Genomic DNA, 22,088 nt, shown 5'->3' on the forward strand with positions numbered 1-22,088 from the left:
TATCCATAGTGCAAATTTGTTTAAGACACAATAAAATGTCTTTATCAGGTTCAAAATGGTGAAAATTAATATCTTTCTTTAATCAAATGCATTAAAATCTGTGGCATTATTACAATACTATATTTTGATTCAAGAGAGGAAAATAGACTGAAGAGATGAAGTTACGTTTTTGTTTGTAGCGCGCAAAGATGAAAAAAATGGAGTATTCTTGGCTAATGCTAACCACCTCTAGCTAGCTAGTTTGCACTTTGTAAACATCCACCATAAGACAACGATATTAAGTATTTCAAGGGTTTTCATTTGATATTTTATAATTTTATATATATATTTAGGCTAATAACAAGTCAGGAACATTAGCTCGAGCAATATTCGTTAACGTTAACGTTTTTCCCGCTTCCTGATTTGAAAGCACGTAAACACACTGAAGTCGGATGAATGATTTCCCAACTCGGAAACTGGGACAATCCAATGCAGCGGTATACTGACTTGTCGTCTGTTGGTTTATCCAATCAGAAGCCTCCACAGCTCAAGTTTCTTAACATGCAATTACTCCAAGAGCTCAAATCTGCTTGGACATGGCAACTTTTATTTTAATGTAATCCAAAAACTTTCTTTTTTTTTTTTAGGGAAAAGTTGTTCTAATGATCTCTTTCAGCATCTATTAATGTGACTGTTGGGAAAAATGTCATGAATCTTTTTATCGACACAGAAAAATAATGTGTTCGTATTGGAAAATGTGGTCATTTTTAATTTTATGATTAAAAACCTTCACATGATGGGTTATTCTTCAGGCCGACTTTGTTATTGTCAGACCAGCTTTAACTTGAATTCTGTATTTGGATGTCAACAAACATGATTAAAGAGGGATTCAGTATTTCTCTTATCAGACGTTTATTACCCGCACTTTCGGAAGGCTTTAACTCAAAATAAGACCTTCAAGTTGTACAAAAAAAAAACATTTCAATGTCAGTGAACAGCTATCAAATTTAGACAAATTTAAAAAGTCCAAACACTGTAAATACTTTAAATATTTTTTATTATACAGTCTTCCTTCTGTCCTTCAGAAGACTCTGACCTCAGAGCTTATCGCGGGGAATCAAACCTGTGGCCTTTGTGGAGTGGACGCCCCACTCTCTGCCCTCTCTCTCTCTATCTTCAGTCTGATCTGAACACAAGTGTCGCTATAGTGCAAAACATTAAAAAAAACGTATGCAACGTTTCTTTTAAAAAAACAACAACAAAGCAGACAAAATAACACGAATGCAGCCAAACAAAATATTATTAACAACAATAACAATAATATTATTAATATACTTACTGACAATAATAATTATAACATCAACATGGTAACCATGATAACATAAAGAAGTGTTTGGTTCCAGCAGCGGGGCCAACTTGTTTCTTTCAAGTATCTCTCAACACACACACACACACACACACACACACACACACACACATCAATAATGTATACTTCCAAATAATAAAACAAAAGTCTTCTTCTTTCTTCCTCGTACATTTTGAAAAGTAAACAGTTGGGGAACAAAAACAAAGTAAAATACAATAAGATCGTAATACGTGAAACAAGTTGCATAGTTTTGAGATTTGTTTGTTAGTAGTTTTTTCATGCACCTCGTCTCTCCCAGATCTGACGGGTCGAGTGGTGCTTGAACGTCTCAGCCACATAAATACGCCACGCTCCCTCCTTTTGTAACAAAAATATATTAGATATTCTTTTTTTCTATCTTTTTTTTTCATCTCTTTTTTTTTTTTTTTTTTTTTTTGAAAGTGCCATCGAGACTCTTTCGGAGTTCTGTTGGACGAGGATGGAAAGTTTTTATTCCAGAGAGTGACCCCCGGGTGACGGAGGGAGGAGGAATCAGACGCAGACAATAAAAGTGACTATGATCCAAAAGTTCATCTTTCTCTCTTCCCTCCACCTCTCTCTCTCTCCGGAGTTCAGCAGCCCCCCCCCCCGTCTCCTCTGGGGTCCCCTCCAGTCCCAGTTTGTTCTGGTTTGATGGGGTTCAGACGTGTTTACGAGCAGCCGCACTCCTCCACGATCATGTTCTGGATGTCCTTTTTGATGATCTTTTGCTCCTCGTTGTAGTACAGCATGGACATGGCTCGTAGCCGAGTGGGGACGCAGCAGGACCTCAGGTTCTGGAAGGGGCTGTAGCCCCTCATGCGGTAGTGACTGATGACGGTGGAGTGAAAGGACAACGTTGACCCGGTGATGCTCGCCACGTGGGAGGGGCACTCGCCCTCGCAGTAGTTGGCATGGTAACCAGATGGTGCGATTATCCAGTCGTTCCAGCCGATGTCTTTGAAGTTGACGTAGAACTGCCGTTTGCAGCAGACGCGGACCTTCCCATCACACTCTAGGCCTCGCTTCCGGCGCCGCCGTGAGTCGCTGCCATCCTCCTGCCGTACCACTGCCATGAGGAAGGGTCGGTGAGATTGCTCCCGCTGGTTGGTGCGCTGTGACGTCTCTGAGCCGCCGGAGACCAGGACGAGTGTCGCTCCTGTGTCGGCGCAGAGCGGGCAGGACACCCTGAGGCGCAGCGTGGTGCTCTCAGAGCTCTCCAGCAGTGCCTGCACTGCCGCTGACACGGGGAAGGTGTGCCAGCCGCTGCGGCGCGTATCAACCGTTTTCTCAGCCAGCAGCTCGTCGTCCTGCGGCGGGGACAGGCGTCCGTTGGGGAGCAGGCGCTGCTGGAAGAGGCGGATGCTGACTTTCGCTCGGCTGCGATTGGTCTTCGCCAAACGAAGGAAGAGCCAGACGTTAGCCTGCTCCACCAGGGAGAGGTCACCTCCTTCTTTAGAAAGGACGAAGTTCACCGTGCCCTGAGACTCGCCTGACAGGAGAGAGAGAGAGAGAGAGAGAGAGAGAGAGAGGGTTACAACAAAGCTCAAATTTATACACATGAATAAATTAATTACCTATTTTCATTCACTGCACCAGATCATATCATCTGAGGTTGTTTATATATAACTCTGGTCTCTGATTGGCTGTAATTTCCCTCTCAAACATTTCTCAAGTCAACAATTTATCTTCAATGTTTATCGCAGTAAACTGCATGTAACCATAGCAACAGAGCTTCAGGCTCAGTCAGCAGTTAACTCAGTGGTTAAACTAAACCAACCACGACTTTAACTGATGGACAACCACACACCCACCCACACACACACACACACGCACACGCACACACCCACCCACACACACACACACACACGCACGCACACACACACACACACACAACAAAACAAATACAATAAGTGTGGCCACATCTGAGCTACAGAGCCATCTACACACAGCACACACTTATCATTATGTTACCATCTCTAACATGACCTCACAGACACACACCCCCACACACGCACGCACGCACGCACGCACGCACGCACACACACACACACACACACACACACACACACACAACACACACACACACACACACACACACACACACACACACACACACTGATTGGCCTCTTCCTGCTGACTCAGCAGTGGTGGTCAGAGGTTTTGGAGTCTAATGGTTCCCACCAGGAGCTCCGTGTCATTACAGCAGCAAGACCGAAAACTGAATGAACCGTTTATAAAAGTGAAACCTTTCGGATCTGTTACCTCACGGGGAATTATGGGAAAATGTAAAAGCGTCATGTCAGCAGGAGAGGCGCTGAGAGTGTTACATTACAGCCTGATTTACTGCTGCGGGATGAACAAATCTACTGGAGACAGTATTCACTTTTTTTTTGTAACTCTTATTTAGAGATATGAATCAACCTTTTCACCATTCATTCATTCTTCTTTCTCAAACTGTGCAGACACATGAAAAAGTTTGAGGCCCAAACAAGCAACGCGGGGGAAATGCAGCGTGTAAACTGTCACTCAACCACACACATAAACACACATGTACAGAGCTGTACTTTAAAAAAAAAAAAAAAAAAACATTTCCTAGAAACCTCCAGGCCAGACAGCGAGCTAATCAGCAGGTTAGAGACCCAATTACCTCCCAGCGTCATGACATAACATCCATGCATCACCTTCTCTCTCTCTCTCTCACTCTCTCTCTGATGTCTCTCACTCGTGGGCGTCCATACAGAAAATCAAAGTCACGATCTAGGAGTTTATGAATGTCAGAAGCAGTGATGCTCTGTTAAACGGTGTGAATGGGCGGCCCGTCTGTGTGAGTGCGTGTGTGTGTGCGGAGGCGTGCAGCACTTCAGCGAGTCCATTAACGCTGTTTAACCGGCAATTCGGAGGCGATTATCTCACTTACATCATCGTCACTTCAGAGAGATTAAAAAGTGAAAGCCCTGTTCATTCATTGTTTCTCAGAATAGTGTTTGTGATGCTGATTTAAGCAACTGAAGAATGCAAGTCTTTGTTTGAACCGCAGCAGCTTTGAGACAAAGACAGCGATCCAATCTGTTGGTGTGACGCTAATAGTGCTGCTGACAAAGACCATCAGTCTGTTGGCTTTCTGCATTTTTCTTCCTGCCCGTGAATGAATCTAAAAACAAGTATCCTGTGGGTGTCACACACTGAAGACGCTCCACTGTTAAGAACTGAGATGTAAAAACTTTTTTAAAATGTTGGACAGGTTGCTTTATCACACATTCACAACCACACACCACACACCACACACACATACACACAGAGGATGAATTACAGACCTATAAGTTATAACTTTACTCCATTTTGAAAATCAGAGAAAGTTTTGGTCAAACTGCAGGTCGAGAAAAAGAAAAAAGATGGACGTTTATATCATCCTGAGACTGAGGCTGGTTGTTGCCGTGCGTTTCAAAATCTGACTCAGAGCCCTAAGAAGACTTACAGTCCGTCTGAACGAACCGAATGTTTAAAAAAGGTCCTGCGGCTCTCAGAGGAAATACTAATAGCACGTTCGCGGCGGAGAGCAGCAGCTGTAACGGCGTGCGGAGTCAGACAGAAGGCAGCGGTGTGTGTTCATGCAGAGCTGCTTATTATGACTGTAATGACAGACGAGTTGCGGACGGACGCCTGCTATGTCTGTGGGGTTTGAACACACATGTCGTTCAGAGCCGTGTCACACATCTGTCTGCAGAAACTCTGAGGAATGACAGAAGAGAGGCCCTGCTGCTGAAACAAAGCTTGTTGAAGTAAACGTGCAGAGTAACGGGCCGAAAGTTACAAATATAGCTTCATTTTCAAGGGTAGGATGAGACTTTGTTTCATAAAGTCTGAAGATAAATGGAGAAACGTTTCTAGGGATGTCCTGAGCTGAAACATTTGTGATAAAGTGACTGTTTTGTGTGACTCTTCAGCTCCACTGAGGTTAGAATTCCTTGAATGCAACTAAAGCTACAAATACAGCTTTGATTCCGCTGGATAGATTCAGGATTTGATTTGTGAAATATTAGTTCAAGAAGAAGAAGAAGACATGTACGACCTTTAAAAGGTGTTTTGCAGAAGTCATTAATTGATGTTTAGTTTTGTCTTTTAACTATTTCTTTCAGATCTAAATACGTCACACGTAGAACTAGTGTCCACATACTTTTGGCCACATACCATACCTGATGTCATACGCTCAACTCTTCTTATGATCCAGATCCTGTTGTTGCAGGATTTTGTAAAAGTGCTCCCCTTGTTTGTTTGGTTTTTTTTAAAGTTGAGGAAGTTAAAGTCTCTGCAGGATATTTTTCAGATTAAGCGAGACTAAAGGCTGGCTGACAGAAAGGGAATAAATCAAAACTCCGATGACGATGGGAAGTGTCCTGGAATCATTGTTCATGTGTTAAAATACTTTAAAAAAACCTCAACACAGCAGGTAAGTAGAACCCAGCAGCACATTTGCACTCTGACATTTCTGTTTCCTGAAGTCAGCCTGACTTCTGCAAGCCTTCTACTCACAGCTCATCTCCCTATGTGTGTGTGTGTGTGTGTGTGTGTGCTTGTGTGTGTGTATTTGTACTCCCCCTCCATTAGCAGAAGACTGATCTTTACAAACCTATGTCTCAACAACTCATAAAACCTCATTTCTGGCCCTCGTCTGCTCTGTTTCTCTTTCAGTGTCTCTGTTTGGACAGCTCAGCCATGATGGAGGAGAGTGTGTACAAAAAACTGAAACACACACACACACACACACACACACACACACACAATTTCTGACAAGAAAAATCAGGGAGAGAGTGAGTGGGGAATGACGTGCAGGAAAGGAGACACAGGTTGGATTCAAACTCTGGCTGCCCGTCTGGAGGACTTTGGCGGACGCGCACTAACCACTTAGTGCGCGTCCCCTGTGCCCCGAGATTTTTTGAAAATTTTGAAGACATACACCTATCAGAAATCAAGAGAGAAAAAGTGACAATCTGGCCAAAGAGCATCATCTTCATGACTGGCAGCTGCCTCAAAACCATTTCTTAATCTCCCATTAAGGCTTACTATGACTCTGATTCTTAATATGAAGCCTCTCTGAGCAGCTAACAAATCTAACCAAGAGACACAAACACTGAGCCGTATGTTGTTAGAAGGAGTTCTGGTCCATGCTCTTTAAACCCTCAGTAATCCCTCGTACAAACACACACACACACACACACACACACACACACACACACACACACACACACACACACACGTTTGAGAAGTTTTCTGTCCTCAGACACCTGAAGGTTTGAGGAAAACTGGATGTGCTAACAGGCCAATGGAGACTTTTCAAAATATTTAAAAACCAGCGTGAATATGAAGCATTGAGTTATTGGAAAAGCACTGAAGCTCTGAGGAGATGATGTCAGTAAGAATGCTTTGTCTAAGGAAGTGACCGTATTCGGACAAGCGGTTGGAGTTGGTGAATGGCGCTATAGCTCCGCCCACTTGTCCAAATATGGTCACTTCTTTCTCACAATCAAACAAGATGGCGACAATTAAAACGCCAAATCTGAGGTTTGAGGAGAACGCACCGTGTACGTTTGGGAGGAGGAGCAACTTGATGTAATTTTGGATTTTATGTTGACACCAGTGAACACGCCCTCTGTTTTTCTGTGTTTACTGAGACTATGACAATGAACAGCGCACACACACACACACACACACACACACACACACACACACACACACACACACACAATCCCTACAAGATAAACCCATCTGTCCAAACATACACTGTGAGTACTTGTGTGTGTTTTGCTTTGTCTGTTGTAATCCCTCCTTCAATGGATGAGCTGCATTTAACAGACTGAGCAAACCTCTCTGTGTGTGTGTGTGTGTGTGTGTGTGTGTGTGTGTGTGTGTGTGTGTGTGTGTGTGTGTGTGTGTGTGTGTGTGTGTGTGTGTGTGTGTGCCCTTCAGCTATTTGTTTAAACGTGCATCTTTGTTTGTGTACTGAACGACTGTGTTTGTGTGTTTTCTTGTCAGGGAGGCCATAAAAAAGTTCAACTTTTCTTCTCCTGCAGTTTTGAAACTATTCACTGCTGCTGCTGCTGCTGCTGCTGCACACGCTCAGAAAGACAGAAAGAAACAGAAGCTGCTGGTGGGATTCACAGTTTGCACAGCTGTTTCCTCCTGTCCTCTCCTCCCCACTCTCTGAAAGGTAAAATTATCTCTCTCGCTTCACAGTGAACACATCGAAGAGAAGAATGGAGTGATGAAGAGGAGATGTTTCAGAGGAGCAGGGTGTTTCTGACAGATGTGAAGGATCCACCTCAGGGTTTTCTGCGGAAACATTGCTTCATGTCCACATAACGGGAACGCTAATCATCCACTCACTCTCCTCTCCGTCTGTCAGGGGATCACAAACACTACTTTAAAGCTTCTCCTTTACACAGTGAAACTAGTTTCAGGTTTGAACACACATTCATAAAAATACAGTAGGAATTAGGGGAAAGCCTGAGCAAATTTGAAGCAATCGTCTAACAGATGAGTAGATTGTAGGCTACTGCGGTGGTTGGATCTTCAAGTGGTTTACACGGTCCGAATCACAAGGATCGTAGCTTTCTAACGATGTATGGCATGAGCGATATGTATACACAGCAGTTGTGTTATCGGTGATAATGTGAGAACAACCTCCAGCCTGCAGGCGGGTCGTTTGATTGTTAACGAGCTAGAATCAAACTATGTGGAGGCGGTTTCTTTACAATGCACCTCAGCAGAATGTGTTCCTTTTGAAAGGATCACAGTCAGCCTTTTCTTTCTGTCTTTGAGTTTACTTTGGGAGGGATCAGTGGGCTGGGTCCCCCTTTAATTACCCCCCCCCCCCCTTATAAAACACACACAAACACACACACAGAAGGCAGTCTGTGTTTGAAGATGAAAGAGTGTATAACAACCAATACATATTGGTGTTTGAATGCCCTCACATTTAAGTTTACAGAGCAAGGCGCTAAGACAGGTGGTGGGTTCACTTTAAGGGAGGAGAGAGTCGAGTTTTAACAATTCAGTCAAATGTAAAAAGTTTCAGTGAAGAGTAGGAGCGGGCTCTTTAACATGAGTTTAAAGGCCCTTCAGAAGATTCGCCTGGAGGGAAGCGTCCCAGAAATAAACCACATGTATAAAAAGATAATACAAATCATGGTTAACTGAAGGAGCACATGTTTGTGTGAACAGCATGTCGTGTTGACAAGTTTAGAAAAGTGTTTTTTATCTTTTTCTTTAACATTATGCTGAATTTAGGGTCAATTTAAGCAGCTTTTTAAAATGGTTAACCTGCACAGGAAGAGTAAAAAGTCCTACATGAAATGAATAAACTCCTGAGCAACGCAATGCTGAGCTTAACTGTGTAGCGAAAGAAGTAGATCAGTGGATTTAATGACTGAATATTACAGGATGAACTGTTCTGGGTGTTCTGAGAGTGTTTCTTCTTCCCGTGCTGTTCTTTCAAGCTCCTGAAAAAGCTGCTCTGCTGCTTTAAAATTGTCAGATCGAAGTGTTTAAACGGTGATGTAAACAATGACAGGGCTAATGGAGTCTAAGTAAAAGTTTACTTGGGCGTGTGAATCCCTCAGTAGGGACTGTCAGGCTCAGCATCGCCTGCGTGGGACAGAAATCGACTCCAGAGCCAGAGAGTCGACGCCCTGCTCGGCCTTATTGGCACCACATGTGAGTCAGTGGGCTGTGTTAGTAAACACACACGCACGCACGCACACACACACACACTGAACAGCTCGTGATGTGAAACCGATATCTGTGTAACGCTGTCAAAGCGGACGGTAAACAAAAGTGGTGAGGAGGTATTAAAGCAGCCTCGCCTTCTGACGAGAGGAATGTCCCGAATGACAAACTCGCTCATCGTCAGCCGGGAGAAAGAGGAAGTCTCGTCTGGACTGACTTCACAAACCAGAACACACACAGACCAGAACACACACACGCTAAAGAGAAGTCCTTCCTGATGCAGAGCTGATAAAGCTTCAGTCATTTGAAACTTGGTCAGTTTTGCAAATCAAATGACGAAAAGAGAAGAGACCTGAAAAGAGGAGGATGGTAAAACCCAACATGGTGAGGGTTTAATTAACAGATTAATAAACTGGTGTAAGATTCTCCTTTTGCAGATTTATCCTGACTTGAAGTAAAGAGAATATCTCAGAGGAGGTCGAACTTTTAATAGAAATTTAGTATCAAATTTACTCTTTTTAGGCTGACATTTGAATAATTAATAAGGTGCTTTTAAAATTAAGTAAATTAAGCATATTTTGGACTGTTTAAGATGGATAGTTTAGGGCTTTTTATTTTATTTATTTTTTTATTCTTATCGACATTCCAGTGACTGAATGTTTCATAGATTTATGGTGCACTGCAAAGACTCAAATCTGACCAAGTGTATTTGTCTAATTTCTAGTCATAAATATCTCATAACATTTATTTAATGTGCGGTAATACACATTCTCCTGACAAGTCATCAAAACATCTTATGTCAAGATATAAAAAAGCAAAGAGGCCTGAAGTGTTTGTAAAGAGTAAAAAATGTCTGACAATTCAGCAGGAAAAAAGTGTCTTGAAATGAGATGAATTTGGATATAGAGATCTCATTTGAAGGAACTCTTCAAGTACATTTTGAAAGCTTCATAGGCAGATAGTTTTACCCATTACAAGCACTTCAGGTCTCAGTTTGTCCTTTCAATGTCTCAAAATGAAATGTTCATATGGACTTAGAAATTAGACGACTGGACTTGGTAAGATATGAGTTTTTGCAGCGTGAGTTTCAGATCTAAGAGCAATGAGGAAGTAGGGGACACCTTCCAGGTACAGTAACTAACCACAGCTGAGATCTGTGTTTGATGCACATCAAAGTGAGCGGCAGCCTGAAGGTGTTCAGACTGCACCAAAACACAACAATTAGAGGCCGCGCAAAGCAAAAATAGGAATGGTTGTGAACTGATATAAATGTTCTCCAGATGGTACAAAGTGAGGAAACATTTCAGTTCATCCTGAAGCTCAAACCTGCGTCTGAACCCCGTTTCTCTTCACTTTGTGTTTTTGTAAAGAAGAGTTTTTTTTTACTTTCTTTGACAGTTGGAGAAGGAAGCAACCGTATCTGGCAAAAAAGACTGAAGCTGGAATGACTTTGTGGTTAGAAAACATGAAGTTACAAAAGATATATAGTCTATGCTGGAAGCTAATTCCTTAGCTGGAATTTGTATGTCTACTTTTGACAGGACAGTGGAAAGCGAAGGACATCAGGGAGAGAGAGCGGACGTGCAGGAAAGGAGCGGGCTATACAGAGGGCGTGCAACCCAACCGCCAGGCCAACCAGCACCCAGGGTTGTATCATTTATTAGCCTAAAAGATGACAGCTACCTTCTGCAGGAAAAATCCAACAACACTCATGCACTCCATGCACAAATAAATCCATGTATGACAAACAGTGAACGAGCTAAAAGTCCAGGCATGGTTCTCACAGACACAGGTAGCTGCTAATTGTTGCTAATGTGTAAATAAGATAATGTGATGCGACTGATTGTAAAAAGTGGAGCTCAGACTTGTTGGACGGTCTGTTAGTACAAATAAGCACACAGCATGGCAGATTAATTGTCTGATATTTACATGAAAGCTCCGACAGCCCCACCTATCAGTCAAAGAGGCCACGCCACTAATTCTACATCACTTTAAGCCTTGATAAAATGTAAAAAAAGTGAGTCGTGTAAAAATTCTGGCTGTACAGACGTCACGAAGAGAGAAATGAGCTAAAGAGACCAAAAACTGTTTTTGTACCAGGCTGTGAACATTTTTATTTCCGCTATGAAGTTGGACATTTTAACATGGGGCTCTATGGGGACTGACTCACTGCAGGAGACAGCCTCTAGTGGACACTAAAAGAACTGCAGTTTTATTACTACAGTTTAGTTAGTGATGGATGAAGCTCACAGATTCAAAAGGGGATGTAGGTGATAGAACAGAAGCTCCTCAAATTTATAATTTCTACAAACTCGGGCTATGAACGTTCTAGGAGGTAAAGACTCGACCAGTCATTTCTTGTGGTTATAGGCTGTATGTTCTGTATCTTTGTACTGATGCATGTCATGTATTTCTGGGTACATTCATTGCAAGCTGCTGCAGAGGAACGCAATTAAACCAAACAAAGTGAAACTGTAGCACAACAAGGCAAACAACTAGAGGTTCTGGGTAGTTAAACGCGGCCTCTGTTTCCATTATTAACGTGCTAAATCTGTCCTGTCACATGCTTTGGTTGTTTGAACCAAATAAAAGTGGTCTGTCAAATTACTCCAGCTGTGAAATCCAACAAATTCAGTGTCAAACATGAAGACGAAAACAAGCAGAGAGACTGTGGGAAACGGAGTTGGGACAGCCTCTTCTTCATCAAACTGACTTCAGCTGTCAGATGTCGTGTTTGCAGCACTTTTTAATGTGTTTTCATTGTTTTCACTCAGGGATTTCATGGCATTTTTTCCATTTCCAGACTTGGTCTACAAACCAGATCTCCCTCTTGGGACAATAAAGTTTTGAGCTAAATTGAAGTTGAAGTTGCCAGCTTGTAACTCCCACTGTGTGTCTGCGTTCCCAGGCCACTTTATTTATAATGAGAGAGCAGATAAGCAGTCCAATCTGACAGTCAACTGTTCCCATCTCAAAAATACCAAAATGCCAAAGAGACTCTGCTGCTGCTGCTGCCGGCTCGGGTTCACAGGCAAAGTTAGACACAAAGACGGAGATCAGAGCTTCTATAAAACCTTGATGTCTCGAAAGTTTGATGAAGACTAAACCTGAGCAGTCTACAGAGAGAGGACGGACACATGACGTCAGGGGCACGAAGCTTTCAACCTATTGCAAATAAACCTGTCACGGTCCGCCTGAAATGTCTCTGCTGCTGGATTTTTTCATTGCTTAAACATCCTTCAAGAGGCCGATCAAATCCGAACTTTGGGTGCACTGTTGCATTTCCATCTGCATCTGTAAAATATGAACTCGCTGCAATAAGTTGGGAGTTTTCAGACTAAAGTGAGGTGTAAAAAAGGTAACTAAAACATTTATAATATAAAAAAAGATTACAATTATTCAGAATCCATTCAACAGGCTGTAATGTCTGCAACACGTTGGCCAAGCCACCAGACTCCATTGACAAAAGTAGTGATTTTACCCTGCAGAACACAGGAGTCAAACGTCTCCTGCTTTGGACGTTTGTCTGCATTTTTATGTTGTGTTCTGTATCAGCTAATTATCTAAAACTGCAAAGTCACTCAGAAACACAAACGAACCAACTGATCTGGGCGGCAGACAACCAGCAACTCCTGTTTTCTGTGAGGTAAAATGTCTGTTTTTATCAATGTAGTCTGGTGTGTTTGTAGAGAGTGATTTAACAGCTGTTTGTGAATAAATAATCATCATCCTCTGTGACAAAAAGGTCTCTCTCTGTAGGGAACCACTTCTTTAATGTTGTCACAGACTCACCGCGCATCCTAACAGCACGCGAGCATCACATACTGTATCACTTAGCAGCGCGCAGCAATGGACGCATGCTGTTCACTCCATCCGTTAAACGTTCATTTTTCTGCTCCTTGAATTTCAGTTCCCCCTAGTAAACAGTAGGACATGTGGGGCTTTTGTTTTGAAGGTGGAGGAATTTAAGTGTGGTGCTTTGTATTGACAAGCCTTTTAGGGTGCTCAGCCATTCATGTTTTTCTCTGGTGTTGAAACAAGTCAAAGCACATCATTTCAATCATGAATATCGATACTATTGATGTACCACTATTTGCATTGTGTACAAGAAGTTAACAAGTCTGCTGAGTGAGTCCTGCTGTTTTACTGTAGGACACTCCCAGCGCCTTGTCGATCTACCTTGTTCCTTTTACAAGTCAATAGAGACAGAAATAGAGATCGAAAATGGAGCGTCATGTTAAATACAACGCGTCGCACTGGGCACAGGCTGTTGTGACACTTCACTAGGAAACAACGTAATCAAGCTGATTTTGTTGCTGACACTCATGTCACAAGTTGTTAGGACAGTTTAGAATAACAATTTGAGACGGTCAGGGACAAAAAATAACAACTTTAAGGGGACACACTTTGACCTATGAGGGATTATGTTCCAGACATTACAGCCTGTTTCACTGCTGCAGGATGAACAAATACCGGAGACATTACAAAAGTTTTCTTTGACCTACTAGTCATTAAGACCCTAAGACTTGTTAAAGGAAGGGTTACTGTTTCAACATATCAACATCAAACTTAGATATCATGATAATAGCTATGCTAAAACTTTGACTTATGAAAATATACAAAAAAACTGCACAGACAGTCAGAACCTGTTGACTGGTCCACAGAGTAATCAGGTCTAAAAAAACTCTGATTACATTTTTGATCATTGGGTTTGTCTCTTCATCTCAGCAGGAAAGGTCTTATAGAAACCATGTTAACTTGCTGTTAAAGTTACAATACATAACTACATTTAACAGCCACTCAGGCAGTGTTGAGTCTGGTAGAGTCATTCAGGGACAGTTACCAAGGTTGCTTTTCTCCTCTCGCTCTAATTCTCCCACCTTTCTCCCGCTCAGTGTCTCTTTCCCACCGATTCCTCCCCTTTTCCTCCCCCTCTGTGTAAACCTGCCTGTAGTTAGTGGGGTCGCCCCTCGCTGCCTTCCTGTCCCCCCTGATTTCTCCAGGAGGGACGACACTGCGGGCGGCTGGCAGAGAGGTGTGGAACATAGAGATGTCTCACTCTGATCATTTTCTAAGGGTGCCTTGAACATATCTGGCCAATGTGCTCTATCTCTGTCAGGACTGGAAGCTCAATGCTAACGACAGAAAATGACGAACATCAACTTATACTTATACTGTTTGATGCAGTATTTAGTGGAATAAAAAACACAGCTATAAGCAAACCGTCGTGTTTGAAGAAAATAATTTGATTGATTCAGGGTCTCAAAGCCACAGATCTGTTGATAAAAAAACATGATTTTGACCTCATAGAACACAAGTTTGTTGCTTTGATTGATATTTTGGTCTCATTCAATGAGGAAGACATCTCAAATTTCATTACCAGCTCCACTTCATTGAAGGCACCAACATGATAATACACACCATACCAAACTAGGAGCTGTGAGCCATGAAAAGATGAATTTAAGGACACTGGAGCTTGATGCTGAATGAAAATACCTATCATTTAAAAGATAATATAAAAGAGAAATAACAGATGCAGAAAATGTCAATTTTAGCTTTTAGTCCTTTGATACAGTCTGATTTCCGGTGTTTCCTGTCTGTAGCCCTTTCCTGTCTGTAGCTCTATAAGCTCTATAAGCTTAAAGCCCATTGGTTCCTGCTAAAGACTTGAAAACTAAAAAAAAAAAGTAGAGTCCTGTTTCAAACAGCTGCTCTGTGTAGATTTAACACTTTTTTTTTTTTTAACTAACAAGAGGACGTGATGCATTTTTAAGGGACTATTTTTAGCTGAGGAAGTATCCACATGTGGTGCTCTAGGGGGTTTGAAGCAACAGTGAGTAAATCACCATTCACTGTTTGTTTGAATCTGAACATGGAGGAAAATAGAAAACATCCCCACATTTTCCTAAATTGTGAAATCTGCTCAGAATCTACAGAATCTGCAGAATACTTCCTGTCGGTTTGTGTTTCGGAGCACGGCAGGTCTGGACACAATCTGTAGTTGTTTACTATTCAGTGATTCATCTTCCCAAACATAGAGCATCTTTGGCGGCCGGTCACACATCAAAGCAGAGCCAAACGCTGTGGTGGGACGACAACGAAGACTAAAAACGAGCCATCGTGGATTCAAACAGCCTTAAGACTGCACGGATGGCCCCATAAACATGCTAAAGCCACGTCACAGAAGAACATGACGGACAGGAGGGATGGAAGAGGAGGGAGAGCGTACAGAGAGAACAAAGGGAACAGAGAAAGGATAAACAGAGAGAAAATTATGAAAATGTGAGGTAAAGCCAAGAAAAAAATGAGAGAGGAAGAAAAAGATCAAAAGAACACAGAGTGAAAAGACAAATGTGGGTAAGAGGAAGGAAAACAGAGAGAGGAAACATGCTAATTATAGTTTATTTTCAAATCAGACAGACGTTTTGTGTCTTTCTTTGTCTTCCTCTCCGCTGCTGAGATTCACCATTTCCTCTCTGTTGTCAGGAGTCATTGAACCGCACCCAAGCTCATCGCAGGGTTGCTAGTTTGAGTCCCCAGACAGACGTGGCCACCAGAATAGATCCAACAATGACCGGTTTATTCTGTCTGCCAGAGGAGGGAAGGGTAGACCGAGGTTACAGCGAGCAGCAGAGAGGGAAATGGGGAGATGAAAGTGGATTGTGGAATGTCGCTAATGATGTGTTCAATTAAGTTCAATTAGCCTAATTGTCCTCTGTGTGTGGGGAGAGACGGAGAGAGAAGCAGAAGATAAACAGGGATGGAGGAGAGGAATTTAAACAGAACAGGCGGATGGAAAGAAAACGGCGGACAGATAGATATTGTGTCCGAGCTGCTAAACGGAGGTCGACACTTGGTCTCCGCCAAGATTCCAGTCGTCCCTCCACTCCCCTACTTGCCATCTCCATCGCCCAAAATAATTACTGAGGTCCCTGAATGCATCAGTTATTCCTAACAAAGCACAGGACTGGCTGGGTGCAAAGTATTCTCACGGCGGGCTGTGTCACATCTTAAAAGAGCAACATTTCATGAGTTACCAGAAGAAACGTTTTAGAAAGAAAGCTTTTTGCTCACCTGATCATTTTAGCCTCTTTAAGCCAATAGTTTTGGTTTAACAGCATGTTACAGAGTTCAACAAACCTAGAATGAACTCGATTGTGTGACAGGTCAAAACGGTCCTTGCCAGGAAACTACAACGTTACTCATCAAAACAGGAAAAGCTTGTTAATTAGTTAATTTGCAACCAGGATTAAAGTTAAAATGCAAGTCACTGGACTACAGAGTCATAAAAAGACTGAAAGAAGATGGACTGTTCAACACAACAATGGACTAATTGGAGACATGTGTTTGTTTCCCAATTCCCACCAACATAGATGATAACAATCCTCTACCTTAACCCCTGTACCTGGACACTTTTGTGTACTTTTCAGGAGGAATCTTGGTAGGCTCCAATCTTGGTTCCAGATCTGGTAATACTGTAACAGCCAGTCTTTAACGGCTCGTAGACTTCCATCACAATTTCTTAAAACAACTTTGAAATTTAGGTTTTAAAATGTCAACGACGACGAAATAAAGAAGTTCCTTGTTTTTTTAAGCAATGGTGTCATTTTTGTAAGCTAACATGCTACTATGGTTAACAGGAACAATCTCAACACCACTTCAATCAAAGAGTGACAATAACCCGAGCCTCCAGACCTGGACATTTGAAGAGGCGCTCAGAACTTAAAAGGTTTGGGTGAATTTTTACTGTTTGACCCTTTCCAAAAAGGAGGAGGAGGATTCCGGTCTAAATTTTTACAGATCTGGTAATATCAGCGTCTCTCAGATCCAGTCTTAAACAGGCGACAGCTAACATTTCTTCCCAAGGCCGACAAACCAGCCAGAAGGAGAGAAGAGATAGATCAGTATTGTGTTTTCATGCAATGGTACAGCTTTCGTTAGCTAACATGCAACAAAGACTATCAGGTACAAAGCCTCATTCAAATAAAGAGTGGTGCTTACCCCAAGGCATTATCTCCAAATCTGGACACTCAAGACCAGGCTCAAAATACAGAAGATTTGGAAACACTTTTACCAGATTATCCTCTCCAGCCAGGGAGATTGAATATTGTTTGGGTTGGTATCAATGTTTGTACCAGAGTGTGTAAAATCAGGGTCTTACAGATTCATTCTTAAATGGCTTGCAGATCTGAGTAAACCCAATAACTACAAACAATTTCTATAGCCTATTTGGGACATTAAAAATGTGGATGATAACATGAGTACTTTACAAGCTGGACAAAACAACCAAGGACAGAAGAAGATGGAGCAGGAGAAAGTATTTCAAGCAACGGTAAACTTTCTTGTCTTGAAGCTCGTAAGCTAAGCTGCTCAGACTTACAGGTACCTCATCTCTAGTTCTTAACCAAGAAGAGGGGACCTGTGCTGATCTCTTCTCAATCATTTCTCTCATCCCGACTTGTTCAGCCTTCTGCTTAAGTACTTCAAAAAAGCAAAGTAGGTAAGCTTCCTGGTGCTCATGAACAGCTCTGTCCACCATGAAAGTACCTGCTTCATGGTCTGAGCTGTAAGCTCAAAAAACAAGAACAATTGGTCAATTTTAGTGCTGGACAGATATTTTTCTGAACACTAACCCCCTAACCCAACTGCATACAGCTTCCAACAAGGTCTACCAATCACATAGTTTGGAAAGCCGAGAAGTGGAACTGTAGATAACAGACTTGATTCTGATAGTGGAAAGTGGTTCTAAAAGGGTTTTTATGTACACAAATTTTTGGGGTGGTACCTGAAGAGTACATGTTGCAACATTGCCCAATAACAGCTGAGCCAATATGTCTGAGCGGAGGTTGTACATAATTTCACATAAAACAGAAGAGGCTTTGGGAGGCTCTCCGTGTAGGAAGAACTCTTTAATGGGCATTCAATTCTGTGTTTTCCTTTAAAAGGGAGCTGCTCCTCTCCGCCTGTCTGCACAGATCCAGTTCATAAAATTCTTTTCCATCTGCTGTTCCAGCCTCTCGCCTACAGAGACTCTCACAGAAAAGCCAGGGGAGGAGGGAGAAGAAGACGTCACAGTCCCGCCCACACTGCCTGACTGACAGGTGAGCTCTTGGAAAAAAATGCAAACATGCACTCATCACCAGGAGGAGGATGTTAAAATGATTGATGGCAGGGAGTTTTGCAATATTGCCTTTCAGAAATGCTTTTTTACCTCTATCAAAAATGCTCCTTTTGCACTCGACTCGCAGCTCATGCAGGTGAATTTGCATGTTTTAAGTCAGCAGTCTGACTCACACACAGTTTATATAACCGCTAACCATTATCCAAAGCACTTAAGACATTTAAAGTGGATTTCTATTGGTAGTAATCCAAGACAGATGTTTAAAAATTATATAAATCTAACTGAGACCTTTAAGAATGGACTGAAGAAGACTTCTCATAAACTGAAAGCAAGGGACTGCTTCTAAGGAAGGTAATCAATCAGAAGAGCTGAGGGAAGATTTGGAAAAACATCAGTAAGAAAGAAGAATCTTGTCTGTTGTAGCTGATGGTTTTAACATAAACGGTAGAAATGTCCAAACACTGGAGATACGAGGTTGTCACATAACTGACACAATACTCTTCAGCCTCTCTGCCCTCAGGAAACCTCACGAGTGGGAGCGTGGTGACCCTGCACTGACCTGGAATAAAAGGTGCTAAAAAGGCAGAGACAAACCTGATGGGGAGAAGAAGTGAACCCCTGCCGCAGTGCTGCTGAGCAGGACACTCACACACTGAGGTTTCATCTAGCAGAGTGTGTGTGAGGTGAGTTTAAAGATTTAGACACACAACCTCTCTCTCTCTTTCTCTGTATCGCTCTTTGTCGCTACCGTCTGTTAGAAAGGCGCTCCAACAGCCTGACTGCATTTAAACACACACATATACACACACACACACACATACACACACACACACACACAGTGACACACGTTATCTCCTCTGATTTTAAGTAGATAATGAGGCATTCTTTGAAAACAGCAGGAGGCGATTAGATGAGTGTGTGTGTGTGTGGATATCTGCCGGGTTTGGTTGAGTGAGTACGCAGGTGGAATTAAGCAGATGGACACACAAACAAACACACATTCTCACACACACACACACACACACTCACACACACACACACACACACACACACACACACACACACACACACACACACACACACACACACACACACACACACACACACACACACACGAACAGACCGGTCCTTTTCTGCAATCTGATTTCTAATACAGCTGCTTTTTTGTCCTTCACACACAAACACACACACACACAAATTTGCACATGGACATACGTTGTGTCTACACACACTCAGGTAGCTGTCACACGTTCCTTGACAGCACACACGCACCGACACATAAAAATGCAGTTTCACACATGCACTGTTGAACTGCTGCCATTTCTTTACACACTCAAACACACCCACACGCACACACATAAAGGCACAGAGGTATTCTCTCTCTGCGTCTGTTCCACACAAACTGAGAGTGAAATGATGCCCACAGACACACACACACACACACACACACACACGCACAGGTAGCCAGTACACATTATTTGAAAACACACACAAAAATGTAGAATCACACATGTTCTGTTGAACTGCTGCCAGTTATTCACACACACACAAACACACATCGAGGGTTTCTTTCTTTGCGTGCATTTCAAAACACACTGATGCAGACGGAAAAATGAAGCTCACACACACACACACACACACACACACACATAAAAATGTAGATTTACACATGTTAATCTGCTGCCAGTTGGACACAAACACACACATACACACACACACACACACACACACACACACACACACACACACACACACACAGACACACACACATATATGGTTTCTCTCTCATTGGACTGATTCCAGAAGGCACTGTTGTGGAGTGTTAAATGATGCTCTCACACACAAACACACACATACAGCATCGTACTCACCAGCCTCAGCGAAGGTGATGATCTCCGTTGTCTCCTGAGCATCGCCGCTGTCTCCTGCCCGAGCCGCCGCCGTCGCTGCTCCTCCCCCTCCTCCACGGCCACCCCGCCCTCGCACCTCCTCCTCCCCCTCGATCTGCACGCTTCCATCCTCCGCCACTCGCCCCACGTGGAGCTTGCGCAGGGCGTTGAGCAACGCGGCGCGCGGCACAGGCCGGGTGATGTTGGGCCGCGCCTGAAGGTGCAGCATGTTGAGGATGTGCCTCTTCACTGCCTCCACCACGTCCTGCTGCGCCGCCTCCACTTCCTCCTGGTCATTTCCCAACATGTCATCCGCCGCTGTCACGCCACCTTCGTTTCTCCTCATCCTGGCCAGGGCACAGGAGGGGCAGTTGGAGTTGGAGGAGGCGTCCGGCAGTGGTTGGTGGTGAGGATGGACTGTCAAAGATAAAGGTGGAGGCTGGAGTCTGGACCCTGTGTCCAAGGAGGAGCCACAGGTCTGGACCAGGAGAAGGACGGTCCAGCTGAGAACAGGTAAGATTGACATGATGTCTGATTGGCTGCTAGGCTGGATTTGGTGATGCTGAAGCCAGATGCACAGTAAAGATGCAGAAAGTCAAGTTTTGTCCCAAAGTGTCTGAACAAAAAAGTCTTCTCCTGTTTAAAACACTTTCTCTCCTTCGTCTGCCGTCTCTCGCTCTCTTTCTGTCTTTGTGTTTCTTCGCTCTCGTTCTCTCCTCAGAAGTTTGCAAAGTTCAGCTGAGCTCACAGTCCACCTGCGAAAAACCGGAGGGAAAAAAAAGCTGTAAAGAAACGAGAGAGAGGAGGACAAAAAAGAAGAAGAAAAAAAACACTACGCCGAGAGAGAAAATGAGTAATCCTTATCTTTTTTGTCAGGGACAGATGGCTGGAAAATGTGGAGGCGTCACAAGAAAGAAAGAAAGAAAAAGAAAAATCAACAAATCGAGGAGAAGAAGAAGAAGAGGAAAAACTCTCAGATGTGATGAATGGATGATGGAAAAGCAGAGAAGGAAAAACTCTGGAGTGCGGGAGGATCCTTGTTCCCGGGGTGAAGCCTCTGCAGAGTGTGTGTTCAGAGTGTGTGTGTGTTCAAGAGGCAGTTTGACTAAGTTATCCCAGACGAAGGGAGTTCCTCTCTCTCTCTTTTTACCTCTTTTCCTCTCTCTCTCTCTGTTGAATGCGTTCCCTCGCTCACCAGTTGAATGGTTTTACCGGAGTGGGCTGGACTCTCTCTATTTCTCTCCCCGCTCTCTTCTTTCTTTCTCTTCCTCTGCTTCTCTCTCCTCTCTCTCGCCCTGGCAGCCTCCTACCATAATTATACCTCCATCCCTCCTCCCTCCATCTCTCTCTCTACTCCAGTCTCCTCCCATCTCGCTCTGTGACTCATAGCTCTCCCAACTTTTACCTTCTCCCTCCCTCCTTCTCTTTCTCTCTCTCTCTTTATTTATTTCTCCCCTCCCTCTGTTTGGCCGTTAATGGAGCAAAGCTGGGATTCCTTTATCCCTCCCTTTCCCCCTCCCTCCCTCCCACGGTCGGCTGTGAATGACTTACGTGTTGCGGGGAAAACTCTTGGATGACTTGGATTTGGCCTGTGACTCTCCTGTCCATCTGTCTGACTGTCTATCAGTCAGTCAGGGTGGCTGTCTGACAGTCTGGATTTGTTTAGTCTGGTTGCTGTTCAGCTCCAGTCAACATGACATCATATTTCATGACTGTGAGCTCTCGCCTTGTGGCGTTGTGGCAGCTTTTGTAGTTTGAGCAGGGCAATCCTGCACAGGTCGCCGTTTCAGATTCCCCCTTACTCATATTGTTCTTCCATAATGTTCCTGCGATTGTACATTTTACTCTCAGAATTAAGACAATTGCATGTTCAATGTCAACAACTGATCTGTCTCAATAGAGGAGCGAGGAGGAACCAAAACTTCCAGCAGATGTCCCAAAGGTAAAAATGCCTCGTCCAAGTTATCTGAGGACACTTTCCATGCAGAGC

At 43.3% G+C, this 22,088-nt stretch overlaps 1 protein-coding gene across 2 annotated transcripts; it reads right to left on the reverse strand.

Annotated features, from left to right (window-relative positions):
• Positions 1 to 608: 608 nt before the first annotated feature.
• Positions 609 to 21,556, reverse strand: inhbaa (inhibin subunit beta Aa). 2 transcript variants are annotated; one of them, XM_061064329.1, is made up of 3 exons: positions 21,249 to 21,556; positions 20,081 to 20,853; positions 609 to 2,855 (listed from the first exon to the last, which is right to left on the reverse strand). In XM_061064329.1, exons 2-3 carry the CDS (start codon positions 20,622 to 20,624, stop codon positions 2,035 to 2,037), a joined length of 1,365 nt encoding a protein of 454 aa, XP_060920312.1. In that variant the 5' UTR covers positions 20,625 to 20,853; positions 21,249 to 21,556; the 3' UTR covers positions 609 to 2,034. The 2 variants fall into 2 exon arrangements, with proteins under 2 accessions (XP_060920312.1, XP_060920310.1); XM_061064327.1 differs by having other exon boundaries at positions 20,081 to 21,556.
• Between the last annotated feature and the right edge of the window lie 532 nt (positions 21,557 to 22,088).

Source organism: Labrus mixtus, chromosome 19 (genome assembly GCF_963584025.1).
Source record: "Labrus mixtus chromosome 19, fLabMix1.1, whole genome shotgun sequence".
In the NCBI taxonomy this organism is placed as follows: Eukaryota; Metazoa; Chordata; class Actinopteri; order Labriformes; family Labridae; genus Labrus; species Labrus mixtus.

Excerpts from the sequence above, each read along its gene's own strand:
- inhbaa (XM_061064329.1), bottom strand. The coding sequence starts at position 20,624 with ATGTCAATCTTACCTGTTCTCAGCTGGACCGTCCTTCTCCTGGTCCAG. Across the intron at positions 2,856-20,080 it reads CATCACCTTCGCTGAGGCTG|GCGAGTCTCAGGGCACGGTG; the intron begins GTGAGTACGATG and ends CTCTCCTGTCAG.